The 22,855-nt window shown below is 29.6% G+C and overlaps 1 protein-coding gene across 2 annotated transcripts in view; it reads left to right on the forward strand.

Annotated features, from left to right (window-relative positions):
* Positions 1–22,855, forward strand: part of LOC142321735 (unconventional myosin-Ie-like) — a 476,048-nt gene that overhangs the window by 10,104 nt on the left and 443,089 nt on the right. For both annotated transcript variants that reach the window (XM_075360061.1, XM_075360062.1), the window contains exons 4-9: positions 270–364; positions 1,485–1,662; positions 7,391–7,553; positions 10,272–10,397; positions 17,036–17,164; positions 21,636–21,832. In XM_075360061.1, coding sequence (XP_075216176.1) covers positions 270–364; positions 1,485–1,662; positions 7,391–7,553; positions 10,272–10,397; positions 17,036–17,164; positions 21,636–21,832 — 888 coding nt within the window. The remainder of the gene's footprint in view (positions 1–269; positions 365–1,484; positions 1,663–7,390; positions 7,554–10,271; positions 10,398–17,035; positions 17,165–21,635; positions 21,833–22,855) is intronic.

Below are 22,855 nucleotides of genomic sequence, written 5' to 3' on the forward strand. Positions count from 1 at the left end.
ACATTTGTAAAAATTTATGTGTTTATGTATTTTCATTTTAGTTTTTGAATGCATTAGTTAATGTGTATGTTAGTTGTGTTGTTATTTCAACAGGTGATAACTTGTGTATTATGAAGTACCCTTCATAGTCACTTTTTTCTGTTTATAAATTGTTACAACATGCGATATTTCAATAATTGATACTGACTGTCTATTTTATGAAAGTTCATGTTGTGTTATTGTATAGAGTTTTTGTATATTTTTTTTTATAATTCTTTTTTATTTTTTAGGCTCCCTATGAAAATCCACCCCATGTATACGCTCTTTCTGATAACATGTTTAGAAATTTGATAACTGATAATGAAAACCAGTGTGTAATAATCAGGTATGTAAACACTGAAATATCTGAAGATAATTTTATTTAAGCAGTAAATGTACTTTTTATGAACTTATACAACTGTTATCTCACTACATTTACTTGTGTGACTAGTAGATTAATAATTTGACAACATATTTATTGTAAATTATTGAATGTGTGTAACTTTATTTGCTCAATTTTTACCAATATTAAAAAGAGCAGTAAAAAGTGCTTTTGTGAACTAACAATTAATTCTTTATTTCTTTACCAGTACAGGAAATATTATACTGGAGATTAGAAAGTTTCTGGAAAAAATTCTATTTGTACAAAAGTAGTAAGTATTTCCAGAATCTGTTTACAGGAGTTCTCAAAAAAACTAGCAAACAGATATGATACCACATTAGAAATTGAAGTCATAGATTTAATAAATGAAAGGGATTAATTAATATTTATAATAATGTATTTTTATTTATATTTATTATAATATTTATAATAGATTCTGTTGGAGTTCATGAGCCTCTCCAATCTTGTTAAGGCATATTCTGTGCTGTCTTCATTGTGACAGTTGAATCCTTCTGTTACTCTCTTTAGTCATTTTTTGAATCAGATGATAAGTATCCATGACAAGTAATCATAATTTCATGAATCCATGCTATGAAAGCTTTGTCACATGATTTTTGAGGCTGTTCTGGTTGCAGCTCATCATTGATTGAATTTTAGACAGATGTAGAATTAAAGTAAATAAATGTTAGATGAAATTATAATAAACTTCTAAAAACAATTGTAAAATAATTTACAAACTAAATTTGAAATATAGAAATAACATCTCCTTGTTCACCCATTACAATAAACATTTTTTATACTTTATTTTAGGTAAATTGAAAAAAGTATAAGGACGAATGAAGGAGCATGTAAATTGAAAACATTTGGTGATTATCAATGCTAAATCTTAATTAAATGTTTAGCTTATTTTTATTAGATGATTTGACTCTGACTTGAAATTTAAGTTCCAGAAATTTGTACTTTTTTTTACTTTTACCCACTACATTATATGTTATGTTATATCACACAAGTTCAACACAATCTAACACTTTTCATAATTTTTTTAAACTTATTTCATCAGTTTTATTTATTTTTCTATTTTCAGTGGTGAATCAGGTGCTGGTAAAACAGTAGCTGCAAAATATATCATGTCTTACATAGCACGTGTTTCTGGAGGTGGACAAAGAGTGCAAAAAATTAAAGATGTGATATTGGAATCAAATCCTCTGCTTGAAGCTTTTGGGAATGCTAAGACAATAAGAAATAATAATTCAAGCAGATTTGTGAGTAAAAGCTTTATATACCATATTTTATGCATTTAGTATGATAATATTCAGGGAGTTAGCCAATTAAAGATAATTAGGTTAATTAGGTTATGCAGATGGAAATATTTGTTTTCCTTCCTTGGGCAATTACTTTCTCGTTAATAGAGAAAAAATTATAGTAATGAAAAAAAAAATTCTTTTTGATGTAACTTGTATTATTAATAAAAAAAGTTGTAACTTGTGTTTTTAATGAAACATTATCAATAAAACTGCTTGATTGTACATACAAGAGGAACCAAACTAAAACAGAATATGTAAAACATTGTTAGACATTGAAATTTTGGTTGCTATTAAGAAAGTGATTACAGAACATAAAAAATAGCTTAGAAATATTCTTGATAAAAAACAGCTAAAAAATTTGGTCTTGTACCATTGATCTATGAGTGATCACAGTTCCTTGTATAGAGAATGTTGTTAGTTTCCAGTAGTGTGGAGATAATGCTTCCATTGTTTCAGTGAATTGTTAACCAGCTCTGTGGATGTCTGTTGATTTCTCCTTGTGCCTATTCCATTGTGTTAGATCTGGACTATCACATTATACAATAGGTAGCTTCCAAGCTGATTAATTGCTGTTGGTGCAGCTGTCGTGCCTCATTTAAAGTATTGTCTGGAGCTGTGTGATTGCGCCTTGGCCAGGTTTGCTGCATTTGAAGCCTGAAGAGGATCTCAGATCAATTTTACTTCTGACAAGAATTTATTTCTTTTTGTCTGATGCTTCCAGACATGGGTTCCATTTGTTGTGTATCCATTGATCAGTTTGCTCAGCTCATGCTGAACATCAGTCAGGAATTACAGTAGAGTAGTTAGTAAGGAATATCCATGGTATGATTGTATAATCAGATTTAGTACTACTAGAAAGAACATGTATTCAAAGATAGACTGTTAATTCAGTCAGGTGTTGCTATCAGTGAATAGTGGGCATCTCATAACTGATAATTGAGTTCATAGGTACAGTTTGCTTGGTGGTTCTGTCGTATTGTCCATTGCATTGGAGGGGATGGGGATTCCTGCTGGAATGCAATTAGGCATCTTTATTACTATAAAGATTTAGTACATGTACCGATTCAATACATTCACATTCACATTGTAGATGTGCAGTATTTCTTAATTTATCATCTAAATAAGTATTCCAGCAAAAAGTTTGTTTATTAAATTTTTTTCAGCTAATAATCATAGACACAGTTACCAAGTAGAAACCACATATGAGTTCTGTTAAAAATTTTTTAGAATTTTTTTTTTTAAATGGTTTTTTATATCCCTATAATTGATACTTTGAAAGTATCCCCCCCTGTGATGATGCATCCATTCCAAAGCTGTTACCATTCTTGGAAACAGTTCTGGTAGGCCTCTTTTAGGAATATGTATTGGTTTTTTTGCCTAAATTTTTTTTAATATCTTCGGTCGTTTCAGTCTCCCTCTATGAATCATGAAACCTTGCTGATGGTGAGGGGGCTTGAGTGCTCAGTGACACAGAGTGACTGGACCGAAGGTGCAACCATATCGGAGAGGTATCTGTTGAGAGCCAGAGTAAGGAATGATTCCTGAAAGAGGGCAGCAGCTCTTTCAGTAGTTGTTAGGGTGTAGGTCAGGAAGACTTAAACAGCCATATTAACATCACTCAATCTTCTGAATACTGCACAGCTGAAAGCAATGGAAAACTAGCTGTTTTTTTTCCAAGAAAATGTAACTGCATTTTCATGTAACAAAGATGGAGGCACCTTCCTTGGTAAAATATTTTGGAGGTAAACTAGTCTCCTATTCCCTGTCGTAGTCCCCTGTTGGTGGGGACTACTAAGGAAGGGGTCACCAGAAAATTAAAAAATAACATACTGCGAGTCAAAGCGTGGAATGTTAGAAGTCTAAACAAGGCTGGTAGGTTAGAAAATTTAAAGAGGGAAATGGATAGATTAAATGTAGATGTAGTAGGAATTAGCGAGGTTCGGTGGGAAGAGAAAAACAACTTTTTGATCAGGCAATTTTAAAATAATTAACTTACCTTCAAATAAAGGGCCGGGAGGAGTAGGTTTTGTAATAAACAAGAAGATAGGGAAGAGAGTAGAGTATTTCAAAATGCATAGCAATAGAATTGTTGTAATAAGAATAAAATCAAAACCTAAGCCGACAATCATTGTTAACATTTATTATTTTCTTTATTTAAGATGATGATGAGGTAGAGTGTGCATACAAAGAAATGACAAGCAATTAAACACATAAAAGGGAATGAAAATTTAATAATAGTTGAAGATTGGAATCAAGCATTGGAAAAGGCAAGGAAGGAAATATTGTGAGTGAATATGGGCTGGGCAAAAGGAATGAAAGAGGGAACCTACTTATAGAGTTCGCATGAAGTATAATTTAGTAATTGCCAACACCCAGTTTAAAAATCATAATAGAAGAATATACACATGGAAAAAGCCAGGTGATACTGCAAGGTATCAAATAGATTATATTATAGTCAAGCAAAAGTTTAGAAATCAACTCGTCGACTGCAAACCTTACCCTGGAGCAGACATTGATAGTGACCATAATTTAGTGATAATGAAATGTAGATTGGGGTTTAAAAATCTGAAGAAAAGGTGTCAGATGAGTCGGTGAAATTTAGAGAAGCTTGAGGAGGAGGAGGTAAAGAAGATTTTTGAGGAGAACATCGCAAGAGGTCTGAGTAAAAAATGTAGAAGAATGGGAGAATGTTAAAAAGGAAATTCTTAAATCAGCAGAAGGCAGAACCAAGAGAACTGGTAGAAAACCTTGGATATCAGATTATATATTGCAACTGATGGATGAACATAGAAAATATAAGAATTCTAGTGATGAAGAAAGTAAAAGGAACTATCGACAATTAAGAAATACTATAAACAGGAAGTGCAAACTAGTGAAAAAAAAGTGGATTAAAGAAAAGTGTTCAGAAGTGGAAAGAGAAATGATCATTGGTAAAATAGACGGAACATTCAGGAAAGTTAAGGAAGAATTTGTGTTACATAATTTAAAATCTAATAATATGTTAAACAAAGATGGTACACTGATTTATAATATGAAAGGAAAGGTTGATATGTATGTGAAATATATTGAGTAGTTATACAGAGGAAATGAATTAGAAAATGGTGTTATAGAGGAAGAAGAGGGATTTGAAGAGGATGAAAGGGAGAAACAATACTGAGATCTGAATTTAAGAGAGCATTAAAAGATTTGAATGGCAGAAAGGCTCCTGGAATAGATGGAATACCTGCAGAATTACTGCGAAGTGCAGGTGAGGAAGCGACAAATAGATTATACAAACTTATGTAATATTTATGAGAAAGGGGAAGTTCTGTCAGACTTCAAAAAGAATGTTATAGTTATGATACCAAAGAAAGCAGGAGCAGGTATTTTGTGAAGAATACAAAACAATTCGCTTAACTGGTTATGCATCAAAAATCTTAACAAGAATTCTGTGCAGAGAAATTGAGAGAAGAATGAAAGAAGTGTTAGGAGAAACCCAATTTGGTTTTAGGAAAGGTATAGGGACAAGAGAAGCAATTTTTACCGCTCAGATTAATAGTAGAAGGAAGATTAAAGAAAAACAACATACTTGGCATTTATAGACCAGGAAAAGGCATTTGATAATCTAGACTGGAATAAAATATTCAGCATTTTAAAAACATTAGGGTTCAAATACAGAGATGAATTAATATCAATTTACTATCATTTACAGAAGAACAATTACTATCATTTACAAGAACCAAACAGCAACAGTAATAATTAAAGAACATAAGAAAGAACCGTAATAAAAAAGGGAGTCTGATAAGGATGTTCCCTATTCCCATTATTTTTTAATCTTTACATAGAACTAGCAGTTAATGATGTTAAAGAACAATTTAGATCAGGAGTAACAGTACAAGGTGAAAAGATACAGATGCTATGATTTGCTGATGATATAGTAATTCTAGCTGAGAGTAAAAAAAGATTTAGAAGAAACAACGAACAGGATGAATGAAGTCCTACGCAAGAAATACCGCATGAAAATAAACAAGAACAAAATGAAAGTAATGAAATGTAGTAGAAATAATATAGATGGACAACTGAATATAAAAATAGGAAGAGAAAAGAATACTGAGATAAAAGAAGTTTGTTATTTGGGAAGTAGAATTACTAAAGATGGACGAAGCAGGAGCGATATAAAATGCTGAATAGCACAGGTGAAACAAGCCTTCAGTCAGAAATATAATTTGTTTACATCAAAAATAATTTAAATGTCAGGAAAACATTTTTGAAAGTATATGTTTGGAGATATGGAAGTGAAACTTGGACGATCGGTGTACCTGAGAAGAAAAGATTAAGAAGCTTTTGAAATGTGGTGCTATAGGAGAATGTTAAAAATCAGGTGGGTGGTTAAAGTGACAAATGAAGAGGTGTTGTGGCAAACTGATGAAGAAAGAAGCATTTGGAAAAATATAGATAAAGGAAGAGACAGACTTATACGCCACATATTAAGGCATCCTGGAATAGTCACTTTGATATTAGAGGGACAGGTAGAAGGAAAAAATTTTGCAGGCAGGCAATGTTTGGAATATGTAAAACAAATTGTTAGGGATGTAGGATGTAGGGAGTATACCAAAATGAAACAACTGGCACTAGATAGGGAATCTTGGAGAGCTGCATCTAACCAGTCAAATTAAAAAAATCATCATGAGACGAAAAAAAATCATCTCAGTGTCCTTTTAAAGAGGATTCACTTTAGGGAATAAGAAAGGTTTTTTGGCATGAAGTCATTTAGCAGGAGAACTGAGGAAGCAGTTTTCTTAGTTTAAGCCAAAATGTTTTATAGCTAGAGTGATAGTAAGCTGGTAGTCAAAATATTATTGGATGAACTTTGTAGTTATTTAGTATATTAATCATTTTTCTCATGAATGATGCCACTAAGTTCCACATACCAATCAGGTTTATGATTCTATTGGTGTATGTGATTCTCCAACCTTGTGAAATAAGTAAGCATATTTTGTGGTTTCTTCATTGTGACTGTTACATTTTATCTATTACTCTCTTCAGTCACTTTTTGAATCAAATGATGATAAGTATACCTGACAAGTAATCATGATTTCATGAATACTTGTTATATAAGCATAGTCACATGATTTTGGGTGCTCTCCTGTTTACAGATCATTGATTGTGGATTGATCTTCATCCTTAAATTGTTCATAACAACTCTTTTATTGATCATCATAAACTTGTTTGTAATTTCAGTGCTGGTAAATATTTTTCAAGTTTTAAGTAAAATTTAATGCAATCCAATTTTTATGAATATCAGTCATCCTTAATATCATAAACAACATTTTTCAATCATTAGAATAAAGAGCTATAACTCAATGATTATATAGAAGTCAGATTAGTCATGATGGATGCTATTGCATATTTACCAGGGAGTGTTATGATTACATTGGTGAGCTATTTAAAGAGTAAGAAATGTTTTGGATAGACCACATACAAACATTTTCTAATCTATTCTGTTCGGGAAATTCTTTATTATAAATGACTTAGATTTTAAGAACATCATCTTCTCTTCATGTCCTTTTAATCTTATAGTGTATTTTTAACTTTTATTATTTTATATAGTTTTTAATTATTTTATAAAAGATAGAATATATTGGATTAAAATAACCATTCCTGTTATTGAATTGCTGTTCAATAATTGCTTTTGTTTTTCCAACAGGGCAAGTATGTTGAAATTCAGTTTGGATCTGGTGGTCAACCAGAAGGCGGTAAAGTTTCTAATTTTTTGCTGGAAAAATCAAGAGTTGTATCACAAAATGCTGATGAACGTTCCTTCCATATATTTTATCAGCTTTGCTGTGGTGCTAACCAGAATCTAAAAAGTAATAATTGATGATATTGTTAATATTATAATTGTTATCATATGATTTATTATAACACATTGTACGTTTAGTAGAGTGATCAACTGATGTGATAAGATCTTGATTCGATTATTGATTTAGTCTTTAGTCCAAATGTGCTAGTTCTCTCTTACCTACTCACCATTGTTCAAGGAGTAATGAAAAAATTTTTATTTGTCATTTGCACTCCGATAAGTTATTAATTAATTGTTTTTATTTTTAATTAATGCCATTAATTTTGACGTAGTGTATTTATATAGATTGAACTATAAACTATTTCTGATTAGTATAGTTTATTTTAATTATTTTACTAATGCTAATAATATTAATGCTGTGAAATAAATTCAATACTTTTTATTTAAGTGGTTTAGTATTACATCACTGTTAATTTAATTATAAGTTCACTGGCATTTAATAAATTATGTTGAACTGGAATATTTTTATTTTATTCAAAGTAGTGTGCACTATATTATATGTATATAGAGAAAAAAAGGTATAGAAAAAATTCAAAAATGTGAGGAAAATTGTCATCCTAATGATCCATTTCTTTTTTTATATTGATGAGTATGTTTTCAGAGATGTTTCCGTTCCGTCAACAGTTTTTCTCATGTAAAAAACTGCTTGAGTTGATATATTAAAATAGAAGTTTAACATGGTCATGCTACTTTATCAAATTTTTCTATCTAATATGGAAATACTCGGTTAGACATAAACTTTTGGCAAAGTAACATGGCTATTGTAAAATTTTATTTTGCTGTGTTTATTAATATAATTTGTTTTAATTTATTATTTTTTATTTATTTATGAAAGATGTTGATTGAAGTGAAGCTATGGTAATGCATTTTCAGTATATACATATATAGCGTGGATAAAAATTTTCTTTTAGTTTACTGTTAGTGAAATGAAAGAGTTAAATAATAGTTACTGATTACTTTATATTATAATAATGTATAATAATCAATAATATAATATATACAATATATTATTTTTAAGTATCACTGTGAAAGTAATTATGTATTATCCATATTAAAGTGTTTCATTGATAGTATTACATTTGTTATCTTTTCTTAATTTTAAGTGGCATTAACTTGTATCATTATTAGCTACTAGAGTTATACAGCTACCAAAACATATATCTAATTACAATTTATAATCAAAGGATGGATAATTAACTGTTTGATTAACTCTGGTGATCAATGGAAACTATTTAATTGTATGTATCTTTGGCTCTTTAATATATAATTGATACGAGGGAGAATCAAATTTAAACAGTAATTTGCTATTCTATGTAGCAAGGAGTTCTGAGCTGGATGGATGAGGGGGTTAATGTTCTTTGTGTTAGAGAGCGGAAACCAGCCTGGTTAGCTCCTCTGCTCTGATCTGTCACCCGTACAGCCATGAATGAGAAAGAGGTTCCGTCATCTGTTGCACAACATATAATCATAAAGTTTTTAACTAATAAAGGCATTAAATCCGTAGAAATTTTAACTCTTTTAAAGGTATACTTTTGGGACGCTGCACTGCCCCAGACCCGAATGTGTACATGGGCCAAACAATTTAAGGCCGGGGGAGAAAGTATAGAAAATGATAGTCAGGATTGACACCCAAGGTTAAGTCTCACAGCTGATAACATCTGTGCTTTTAGAGAGCTTATCGAAAGTGATCCCCAATTTACTGTTGAAGAAATTGCGTCAGAAGTGGATATTAGCTATTGGAGTGCTCAATCCATTATCACTGATCATTTTGGCTTCAAAAAAATTAGTGCTCAATGGGTTTCGAGATTGTTGACCAAAAATCAAAAACACGTCAGGTTGGAGATATGTGACAGACTTCTTAATTGATTTTGACAAGAAGGGGGATGTTTTTTTGAGGCGCATGATCATTTGTTATGAGATATGGGTCCATCATTTCACTCTGGAGTCAAAAATGGCGAGTAAGGAGTGGTGAAGGAAGGATGAGGGCTGCCTAGTGAAGGCCAAAACCCATCTGTCAGCTGGAAAACTTCTCTGTGATTTTTTTTTTTTTGATTCAAGGGGAGTTTTACTCATTGATTTTCTCCACAATCAACAAACAGTGAATGTGGCTTATTATTGCTATCTGCTACAGTCAACAAAAACCATCTACCGAAACAAAAGATGGAGTTTGCCCATCAGAGAAGTCATCCTTCTCCGTGGAGAAGGATGACTTCTCCATGACAACGCCAAATCACACACCACTAATTTGACAAGGGATAAGTTGGAAAAAATGCACTGGAAAACCCTCGAAAACCCTCCCTACAGTCCAGATTTGTCCCCTTGTTTGCATCCTTGAAAGAATTGCTTGGAGGGGAATGATTCGAAAACAATGAAGACGTCAAGGAGCATGTGTGCAATTGGTTGGTGACTTGTTCTCAAACTTTTTATGAACAAGTAATATTCTAGCTTCCAAATCATTGGAAAAAGTGTGTAGATTGTGGAACAGACTGTATAGAGAAATGATGAAGGTATGAATTGTGTATATTATTAATCAATAAATTTATAACAAAAATTTACTGTTTACATTTGATTTACGCTTGTATTATTGTATTACAGATGGATCTATTTCTCTGGATATGTTCTGGATAATGTTCCAGATATTGACTATTATTACCCCTATTAGACTGTTGCAGGATGCAATAACTGTTTTACTCATGATCTTATTCTATCTATTTATTTTTTTCAGAGGAACTTGGCTTAACACAGCTTGATTACTATAATTACCTTAAAGGAGGAGGAGGAGGTAAATCTGGTAGTCATCATAAAGTAGATGGAACTGATGATGTTAAAGAATTTAAAGAAACTCTTAAAGGTGCTTATTAATATAATATCTATTTAGTTTTGGATTAAGTTGCTAATACTATTTTGTCTTATTCATTTTCAAATCTTTTTTAAGTGAAAATTTTGTGTTGTGGTAAAGTTGTGAAATCAGTAAATATCTTATGGTTTATAATAGTTATAATTTTTAGTTATTGCTAGTTTGTTTTAGTTTATTATTAGGTATATTTAGTTTTTTTTCTTAAATACCAACTTGAAATTTATGGGTGCGCATGATAAGTGTGGATTTTGTAATGAAAGTCCAATATCTGTATGTACCATTGTACTACACATTGTGGTATAATATATTAATATATAGTAGTAATGTAAACAAATTGCAGCATGCATCATAATTACTTTTGATTTCACTTCAGTAACATAATATTGAGTCACATCCATTATGTACTATATATAATAATTTTTCTGTTTATAAATAAACTTTTATCATAAGCGTTTGTGGTTATCTCCGCAGTTCCGTTATTATTCATCAACCTGCACTTTTGTACAGGACATAAGACGTCTTGCTAAACACATAACAATATTCATTTTGTTTTAGTTGAGTGCAGGTAGCTTGTACGTTCAGTTTATACTTGCACTAAGTTTTTCCAGTTTGTACTTTAAGTGATTTAGTTAAAATGAGTTCTATAATTTGTTTGTATTCATTTATAGTCAGTGAAAAATTAAAAGCTATTTGCTTAGCTGGGGAAATCATTAATCGTGCAGTAAGCTATAAATATGATATTCTGGAATCTTGTATAAGAGATTGGAGTTAGAAAAAGGAGAAGTTTATGGATGGTAGTAGAAGTAGAAGAGCATTTTGCTGTGGAATTCAGAAGATTCCTCAAGTAGAAGAGCAGTTGTCTTCTTACATTCAAGACATATGCGAGGAAGGATTTGCTATTTCATCAGAGATAGTACAATTAAAATCTGCACAAATCGTGAGGAACTTCAAATATCAAATTTTTTTTAATGCAAGTTCAGGTTGTTTAATTTTTGTTTAATGCAAGTTGAATAGGTATGAACTATCAATAAAATAACTTACATCTATTTGTCAACATTTGCTAGATGCCTTTGAAGAAAGATTATTTGCCTTCCAGAGACATGTAATTCAGTTATCACATGAAAATAACATTTTAATGGGGCAGATAGGAAATGTTGATGAAACATCAATTTACTTTAACATGCTGCCAAAAAATTCAACAATTAATGCTAATGGTGATAAAACTGTTTGCATACATACTTGTGATATGAAAAAAAGCAGTGTCTAGTCATTTTGACAGTACTTAAAGATGGCAAAACATTTCCATTATGTATTGCATTTAAAAGAAAAATCTTACCAAGAAAAATTTATAAGAAAATGCATTTTAAAAAACAACAACAATGATTGTCATTGTTAGCTTTAGAGTGGTGCTAACACGCTAGCTTTAGAATGGGTAAAATGTAGGAGTGACAACCTGGTGCTCTTTTCAAATTGAAAAGTATGTTAGTGGGGAAATTTCTACAGACATGTAACAGACAATGTGATAAAAAGAGTTTGAGAAAATAAAGCAATGCAAGTTAGTATTTCTATTGGAATGACAGTCATTACACTATCCAATGCTTATATTAATCAGTCTTTCTTAGCCCATTTGAAATATTTTTATTCTAAATGGATGGCAACTGCAGTCCATGAAACGGCTCTACAGGAAGACTGAAAACGCATAGATTGACATAAATATGCGAGTTGATCTTGGCTGCATGGGATCTTACTTCAGTTGATTTGGTTGTGAAGAGCTTCAAGAAATGCTGCATTTCTTATAGCCTAGTTGGAAGTGAAGACTCAGTCATATGGGACGACAAAGACAATCATGTCCCTTCTGAAGTTGGAGTTACAAACAGCTATAAAAATTTAAAAAAAAACAGTTAAGAATCCTTATTCAGATTTACCATATTTGTGTTTTAAGTTGCTTGTCGTTTAAAATGATTGTACAATGGGCTCTGCCTACTATCCTGTGTATATTTCCATATTTTTTGTCAATGTATCATAAATTCTTTATATAATATAGTATTTAATAATAATGCAATTTTAAAGTACATATTTTAATATTTAATTTTTATTATTCAAAAAATAATTAGAAATCAGTTGAACATTTTTCCCAAACTACACTATCATTTTTTGGGTGTGTGTCGTGTGCGAGTAAATGTGGTACATTTGTTTTTAACAAATAACAAATATTCTAGCAAATTGAATCTTAGCAGCAGCAGCAAAATATTATTTTTAAAGTCAGTTTTTTACTCTTACTGCTTTTATGTTTTCCTTCATTTATAAAATAAAAAATTACATTTCACAGTTTAATGAAACTATTAATTTTTAGGATTTAAAAATTATGTTTAACAAAAGTAATAATTCCATTGAAATTGAGTTCACAGTTAATGAACAAATAATATTACTATTACTAAAAACTTACATCATTTATGATCAAATAAACTATAGTATGACTAACTGTATATTTACATATGTAAAATTAAAAAGAAATGATTACAGAAAAAAAATCACATTTATAAAAAACAGATGGCTATAACAAAGATTAATAAAAATAATATGTGCAATATAAAAAAAATTACAAAAGAAATTGTCAAAAGAACTTCACTTGAAAATATTCATACAAAAATAAATAAAAAGTATTGAACATATATTTATGCAAATAATTAATTTTAAAAATTGATAAATTGCACTTGATAAAAAAAATTAAAAAGTACAATATAGGTTAATTTATTCGATTTTATAGTGTTTTTTTTCATTTGTATTGCGTTCTCATTTGTATTAACAAGCACCTAAATGAAGAAATGTTCTGTAAAAGAAGAATAAGAAATTATTGAAAAGGTTAAGGCAGGTTGTTTGAAAGGCAGTTTATCTAGGGAATTCGGTGTGCCTGAACGTACTACACATGGTTGGGTGAAAGAAGAAGATAAATTGCATTCTTTTATTGATTCAGTAGATGAAACAGTTGGCTTGATCGCAGAAAGGTTAGATTCGGTAATGTAAATGTTTTAGATGAGTGTACATACCTTTGGTTTTTGCAAAAACGGAGTGAAGAGTGCCGCTATCAGGGCCAATACTTAAAACCCAGGCATTATATTTTCATGAACAATGGAGAAGAATTCAGTGCTTCTAGTGGTTGGTTATCATGATAAAAAATCTTTCATGGCATAGGCCAAGTAAATATTGAAGGAGAATCTCGTTCAGCAGCTGCAATGGCAGCTGAACATTTTTCACAAACAATATTACAATCAGTTATAGAAGAGAATAACTTCAGTGATGAACAGTTGTATAATTGTGATGAATTGACTGCTTTGTATTACATACTATTTTTGCCAACAAAAATATTAGATGCTAAGCAGGCACCAAATAAGTCTGGTACGAAAATGAACAAAGAAAGGGTAACTTTTCTTTTATGTGCAAATAAGTCAGGAAATCATAAATTGAAGCCGTTGCTCATTGGCAAGTATACCAGCCCACGTTGCTTGAAACATGTTAATATGAATTCATTACCGGTTATTTTTAAAAATAGTAAAAATGCGTGGATGATGTGTAATATTTTTCTAACGTGGTTTAACAATGAATTTGTGGTTTGTGTTAAAAATTATTTTTGAGTTTGAAAATTGGAAGAAAAAGCTTTATTACTTCTTGACAATTGCCCTGCTCATCCGCCTACTGACTTGCTGAAATCTAAAGACAGGAAAATAATCGCAATGTTTTTTACCCAAGAACACCACATCTTTGATTTATCTATTAGATTGAGGAGTTATTCGGACATTTAAAGCTTATTAACAACAAGAGCTACTGACCAGTATCGTTGACTCAGAATCACAAGTAACAGAATTTTGTAAAACTGTGTCATTAAAAAGTGTTGTATATAGCACGAAACAGCATGGAGTAACATAAATTATATTACAGTTAAAAATTGTTGGTTGGTATTGTCACAGAGTAATACAGAAGACATTGAAACAGGAAATGTTCATATTTTTACTGACGATCACGCACTGGAATTGCCAAATTCAACCGGTCAAGAACTGTCTGTAAGTGATCTCAATAAGTAGGTTCAAGAAGACAATCAAACACCCGTTGCCCATTACATGACCGATGAAGAAATTGTAAACTCTGTTCTGCAACCTAACAATAATTTGTTGGAGGAAGAAGGGGACAATGGTGTTGCAGAGGTAACTGTTACGGAGAGGTATACACCCTCAATAAAAAATCTTCTGGTAAATATAAATAGTGTAATAAAATGGATGGAGCAACAAAGTTATACTGATGATCATCATTTATTGTATTTACAAAAAATGTAAAGTCATATATTATAAAGAAGAAACATACAACCGTGGAACAGAAAACAATAACTTCTTATTTAAAAATTAATTTAAATTCAAAGAAAAAATATCACATCTTCTGCACTTAACTTGTTTCTATGTAAGTACACATTATACTGTATTGGCTTTTTCTATTAAACCATTATTGCTTGGTTTTTTGACTGTTTTTTTAATTGGTCCACTTTGTGATTTAAAATTTACTTCTCGAAATAACACAGTTAGCCTTTAATGCAGGTGTCACGAAAGTTCCTCAATAACCGTGTTATAGTGGGGTTACACTGTTTTATATTATGTAATATATTATAAATATCGTTTATAATATAAGTATTATAATATCATATAAATTTATTACAGTTAACACTTCAATATAAAAAGAGATACACACAAATATAATCTAATCAAAAACGTACACAATAAAAATAAATTCATGTTATTGATAATATATCTGTTGATATATTATTATTATATCTGTTGTTATTGACATAACAAGCTGATTTTCAAATAACATTTCCTTTTACATATTAACGTATTCTAAAATAATTTGAAGTGAGAAAACTCCTAATTTTTAACAAGCACAAAATAAAAGTTATAGAAACTAATTTAAAATTAAATTACTCAAGATTGTTACCAGTAATGATAAATATAAAAGATAACAAAAACTTGAAAAATATTACATCTATAAATCTAAATTCAAATATGAAATGATGAGTCATACTTTTAATAATATATCAATGATTCAAAAAGACATGACAGTCTTTTTTATGCAGTATCTAATTGTATACCTTATAATAATGTACAGCATAAATGTTCTTAGCTGACCATGTTAAATTACTATTCAAAGTACCATCCAAATTTATTGCCCATGAAAATATACAACTTTGTGGGAGTATTTGGATTAATCCCTCTCATTAAATTTTTTGTCAGATCTATTTTAATAAATTTCAACCATGATTATGTTTTCAACTTCCATCTGCAAATATAAACTTTGATTACTAAGTTTGTGATAGAATGCACAAAATTTTCATTAAGTATTATTGTTATTACATTAATAATAATCATAATTAAAAATCAAAGCTGATTTTTAATATTGTTAAGTAATTTATAATTGTTAATCAAGATTTAATAAAGATGGTCTCATTTATAATGATTTTATTGGTCTGTAAGATGATTGACTTATTTTGATATTAGTGATGAAAAAAAGTGTATATTTGAATAAATAAAAAAATGAATTGAATTAGAATATTTTTCTATTAAGAAATATATATACATATTTATATTATTTATTTAATATAGATTTACAGCTACTGGTGAGCATTGACTTCTTCAACAATACTTCTCTGAACCTTACTATCAGTCATCATCTTCCACCTTCTCATGCCCATTGAAATCATATCTCCTGTAATGCCAATCCATCTTTTCTAGGTTGACCTTTTTTTTTCTTCCATATAGTATTTATTTCTGTATTATATTGACAATTTTTGTTTCCTTCAGTCTCAATTTAGTACAACCAAATTATCTTTGTGCCTTTATGAATCTAATGATTATGTTCATTATTTAGTTCATTGTTGTAGTGAAAAAATTTGACTAAGTTAATGAATTCAATCTTTCAGGTTATCATAACTACAGAAATATGATTATTGTCTCTATTTGAGAACAGATTCAGTTAGAAATCTATGCCAATTTTCTAATATAAAGTTGCTTATGAATAAACTAATAAAGAGAGGTACAAAAACAGAATATAATATTGAAGCATCTTTTGTCATTATGGTTGTAAATCATTGACTTCAAAGGAAACAGATGAAAACTTGAGAAAGTTTGAAAGAAATATTTTTTAAGGAGAATATTTGAGCTAGTTAACATAGATGACTGTAGAGGACAAAAAATTAAAAAGTATGCAAGGCATAAATGTAGAACATATTTATATTAGACAATTAAGAATAAGTTAATTAACCAATATTGTGTGCATTAACAAACCTGTTTGTTAAATTTTTACTTCCTTGTACAAAGTAAAGGAGGTATTGTGATCACAAAAGATTTCGGTTTTCAGATTTCAACGGAAATATCCATTGCGACCATCCCTGAATCCATTTTGACTAATTTTGGTTGACGTCTTTACATACATATGTACGTATGTATCTCTCATAACTCAAAAACAATTAGCTGTAGTATGTTGAAATTTTGAATTTAGGACTGTTGTAACATCTAGTTGTGCACCTCCCCCTTTTTTAATTATATTTTATTTGTTAGGTGAAATAATTATTAACATATTTATATATTTTACAGCAATGGAAGTTATGGGTATCACTGGAGAAGAACAAGACTCTGTTCTGCGAACTGTATCAGCTGTTTTACATATTGGCAATATTACATTTGCTGAAAAAGGAAATTATGCGTCTGTAAAAGACAATTCAGGTTTGTATGTCTATTGAATTTGTTATATATCTTGGTAAGAGTAAATTTTCTTATACATTTATTTCTTAGACCAACTCTTTTAATTTACTTTTAAAATCCTTGCTATAAATTAATATTTTGAGTTCAAGTATTTTTTTTATTTACTAAATATTCAAAGAAGCAATAATAAAATTAATTAAAATAATAAAATTCAAATAAAAGAAGATTAACTGAAGATTTGTATAAAATGACATTATATTTCACAAAGTAAAAAATATTAAACTAGCAAAATATTTTGATCCATTGTTACAATAACTTTCATCAAAATACAGTTTTTAATAATTAATATTTCTTTCCAACATAAGATGTACAAAATATTCAGTTTTGAAAACTTACAAGTTATGTGCTACTTACACAACTCATGATAAAAATATCATCTTATAGGTCTATAATTAAATATATATTTACTCATATACAAGAAAGAAAGAAAGACTTTTTTAAGGAGAATATTTGGGCCAGTTAGCATAGATAACTGTTGAGAACAAAAAACTAAAAAAGGTATGCTAGCCATAAATGTAGAACATATTTATATTAGACCATATTACATATGGTAATATTACATTTGCTGAAAAAGTAATATATAGCTATATACTTTTCCAAAAAATAAACAAGAGATAGGACATCTTGCACACAGCATACACAGTTATTGCATAATAAATCAAACTTAAATTTTATGCACTGTGCATCATGCACATTGGGAAAATGATTTATAACTTTAAACTTATAAATTGATACATAAATTTGCTTAACATTTCTCTTCCTCTTTGTTATCAAGTTGGAGAGTAAATTGTATTTTAAAAATGTTCACGGGCTCTGAATACGTGGTGTATGAAGTTCAGTCAGGGTTACTGTTGACTTCTGTACTTGCAGTACTACTATAATTATAGTACTACCGTACTGTAAGGATTTAGTCAATCATTTAATTGTGAACAAACTAGGTTTTAGCTGAGGGATGAAAAATAAAAATTTACTGATATGATTTCAATCAATATTTTGATTTAGTATAAGCCAGCAGAATAAGGAATGAAAAATATCTGCCCCTTTTATTTTATTCTTGTTATTATGACCTTGGACATGCTCTAAACATGTTTACATGTTTGCTGCTATGCGGTTTTTAGTATATGATTCCCCACATTGGTATCTATTTTTGGCATTTTTAGTTTAGATAACTGTAAAATACTTATGAAATAAATTTAGTGCAGCAAAGAAATTATTTGTGTAGTGAACACTGCATAAAATTTTGTGTTTACTTTACTGTGCAGTAATTGTGTTTGCTGTGTGCATGTTGTCTTCTCTCTTGGTTTTTGAAAAGTAAACAGTTATGTATGAGTAGATACGATATGTTTATATGTTTTAACTACAGACCTATAAGATGATATTTCTCTCATGTGTAAATAGTGTATTACTCATAAGTTTTCAGAACTGATTATTTTGTATACCTTATGTTCGAAAAAATATTTGATTATTGAAAACTGTATTATGATGAAACTTATTGTAACAATGGATCAAAACATTTTGCTGCTTTAGTATTTTTTACTTTGTAAAATATAATATCATTTTATACAAATTTTCAGTAAATATTTTTTTATCTGAATAATTATTAATTTTATTATTGCTTCTTTGAATATTTGGTAAATAAAGAACTAAATGAAGAGATTTCGATTTTCTAAAAATACAAGGGCAGTCCAGAAAGTAACTTAAGTTTGTGCCTAGCTTGGAGATGGATGGGGATAGAGCCGCCATCCTGGTGTCAAAATGTTTCTACACTTAGTACGCATGAAGCTGTGGACTATGATCGTCTACTTTGTTCGTTGTGAATTATTGAAATGTGCACTTCAATAGAAAATCCTGTGAGTTGTGAGGTGTGTTCAGTGATTAGGTTTTTACTGGCAAAAAACCTCAAACCAATTGAAATTCATTGGCAACTTTGTGAGGTGTACGGAGATGGAATAATGAGTGAAGGTGGAGTGAGGCAGTGGGACATTCAGTTTAAAAATGTCTGCATCAATATTCATGATAAGGACCGTAGTGGTCGGCTTAGTTGTGTGATTGATAAACTGACAGTGAAAATCAACAATAAGATTTGTAAAAATTTACGCATTATGAATACAGAACTCTCTCTTCAATTTCCCCAAATTTTATGAAGTTTACTGCATGAAATTGTATCAGGGAAGCTTGGTTATCACAAGTTTTATGGAAGATGGGTGTCTAAAATCTAAGGTGGCAGATTTCTACAGAGAAGAAATTGAAAAGCTTGTGGATTGTTATGATACTCAATTTACATGGCGACTATGTAGAAAAATAGTTTAAGAATGTCCCTTTCAAATGTATATAATAAAATTTTCTTTTTTTATTTGGTTGGTTTTTTATTTCAAAATGTAAGTTACTTTCTGGACAGCTCTTGTAATTATACAGTTTAGACAAGTGAGGTTGTCAAGAATGGAAGAAGAAAAGGCAACGCTTTACATTGACCCAGCTTGCCTAATAAAAAGTAGATAAGTGGTTGATAAAATGTAATAGTCTCAAAATAATATGCATAAACAGTATTTCCTTAAAAATCAAGAAAAGATTTTACTTTGACCCTGATTTTTAAAATAAATTGCTGGAGATGTATAAAATTATTTTAAGTACACCAAAAGTATTCTCATTTTGTAACAGTGTTACAGTTATGGTATTTACTTTATTATTGTGAGATTTTGGCAGTAGAAAAAAAATGGGTGAAAATAGATCTAGTGCAAAAAAAACCAAATATTAATTTAAAATAAATAAGAAATGTATGAAGTATATTTTTCAAATCCATCCATTTTTTGTTTAAAAAACCCCACACATTAGTGCTTCTGAAATTTACAGGCAACTTTGTGAGGTTTATTGATCTGATATTATGAGTAATGGTGTCATTTGTTTAGGAAAGAATGATCAATTTTCATGTTGGTTATCCAACAGTGATAATGGGTGAGTTAGTAGAAGAAGTGAATGCAAAAATTTATAACAATAGGTGATTTATAGTTTTAGAATTGTCTAACAATCAGTTTCATAACATTTTCTGCTCAGCAATTATAACTGCATGTCAGAGAAACTTATTACAAAAATTGTGTATGAAATAGGTACTAAAAATGTTAACGGATGGAAACAAAAACATCAGGGTTTAGTTCAACATTTTTTGCAGTGTTCTGAGAATGAAGAGGTTATTTGAACACGTCAGTGGGGATTAAATCTGGATTTTTTTCAAAAATGTGCAATGCAGTAACTTCAAAGGAAAGACATTTAAGCAAGCACCATTTTTCCCAAAAATTATGGCCACAGTTTTCTGGGGTAAGAAAGAGATATTGTTTTTTTTTTAACAACGAATGACTTAATATTGAAGTGCACTGTAAAACCCTGTTGAAATGTAAATATCTCATTTAAAACAAAATACAAGGCTTGTTATCCAGTATAGTTGTGGTTTTACATGATAGTGCTTGATCTTGCATAGCAGCTCAATCATGTTCAGTTGTTAGAAAAATTTGGCTGAGAGGTCTTTGACTACCTACCCTATAAACTAGCATCTATTGATTTTCATGATTCATGCATTTTAAGAAGTAGCATACATTGCAGTGCTTTGAAGATAATGATGAATTGAAGAGTGGCAACACTAAACTGTTTCTAGACACAACGGAGGACTGTTTTGTTAGTTCTATAAGGAAGCAGTTGAAATGTCAGAAATTTTAGATGTTAATGGAGATTATGTGAAAACCTGAAGAAGTGCTGTAGATTGTTTTGCCTATAACCAATCACTTTTTTCTTTTAATGTTTTTTCTAATTTTCAAATTAGATTTTACTTAAAAAAATAATAAAAAAACAATCATCTGATCGAGAAAAGTTAGCCCTTTTGACTAATTAAAAAGATAAAAAATAAAAACCTGAAATAAAAGGTGTAACAAATGTAAGAAAAGTTGTTGGACTTTTCTAATTTGTGAATTGTAACAATAAAATAGAAGAGCATTCGCAGAACTGTGAACATAGCTGTAAACGTGTCGGTAAGGAAAGTAAGATGGATGAAATGAAAGGTGAAAAAGTGTCTGCCAAAAGTTGATTACAAAACCAATTTTAAAAACCAAAATGCTAATTTATTTCAACTGGTTGTGCACCATTAGATAATTGACATATAATTAAGATATACAATGTTGGTAATTACGTGAATTTGAGAGAGACATGTTAAAATAATGTTTAGTGGTAAAAGCATATCTAATGTATACTTTTATTTACACACATTACTGCTTGGATTTGCTTCTGTCTGTATTTGTGTGCACATTTGTATTCATGTATGTATATACAGTATAGTAGGTAAGTTTTATTTACTTAAATATATATTTTAGTTTTATATGTATACATGACAGTCTATTTTAATTTTTCATTTATTCAAGCTAATCTTTTATTATTTGTATCGTTACAGCATTAGCTTTTCCAGCATATCTTTTAGAGATAAAAGATGATCAGTTAAGTAATAAATTAACTAGTCGCAAGTTTGATGGCAAATGGGGTGCTGCTGAAGATAGTATAGATGTTAAATTAAATGAAGAACAAGCTAATTATACACGTGATGCCTTAGCAAAAGCTATTTATGCCAGATTGTTTGATAAACTAGTTGAAGTAAGTAATAAAATAAGAACAATTCTGTTTGTGAATAAAATAATGAAATCCTATTCCCAAAGTTTGTTATTAAACTTGAAATAATTTCACTTTTTAACTAATCTATTAGTTAACTTAATATGAAATACAAGTCACTTCTGAAAATAGTGCATAGCCATCCTCAATTGTAGAAAGCATCCTATGGAAGTAATTTTAAATTAAATGTGATAAAATTCTATTGTCTTATTTTCTGAGCTAAAAGTACTTTGCATGTGAATAGTGTATCAGCATTTCAAGCCTGTTTAAGAAATTCAGGTGATATTTTGGTAGGCCTTACCTTCATTTTGTTACCTTCATCTTAGGCTGTATGCAGATAAGATATTTTATTGAATTTAGTATTGAACTACAGAATTTTTCTCTAAATATCATGCTTTTTCAGAATGTCATAAGTTAAATGATATTACTTGTCATCCAACTTATTTTGAGTCTTTTTAAGTATCAAAATGAATTTTAAAAGAAAGAAAATTTATGTCTGGGAATATCTTTTATATACTGTTTAATTTGATTGTAGTACTTAATATAATTAATTTTTTTATTATTAAAATTAACAAAATGATATTTAATAGTTTTGAGATTTCATTCTGATCTTAGAAAAAAGTTTCATAACAGACAACTATTTTGGAAATAACTGAATGCATTATGTGTATTTTTTAATAGTGCTAACTACAGGTAACCTTTTGGTTTTGGAAAATAATTATTTTTTGATATTATTACGAAAAAGATAGATAAATTCTTCTTAATTTAGGATTTTCACTTAAGCTAAAATCAAAAGCTTAAATCTAATGTTGTCAGTGCTCAAGCACATCTCATGTATATAATAACCTAAGTGTCGTTATTAGCACCCAGACACAGTATTCTGTAGTACACAATTAAATATTAAAAATTAACTTAAAAATTAGAACACGATAATATAAAATCAGCATAGATGTAAAATGCTTATGTTGTGTGCTAAAGGTGAAATAAAATCACAATGAAATACACTGT

This window comes from Lycorma delicatula, chromosome 3 (genome assembly GCF_047948215.1).
Source record: "Lycorma delicatula isolate Av1 chromosome 3, ASM4794821v1, whole genome shotgun sequence".
NCBI classification, from domain to species: Eukaryota; Metazoa; Arthropoda; class Insecta; order Hemiptera; family Fulgoridae; genus Lycorma; species Lycorma delicatula.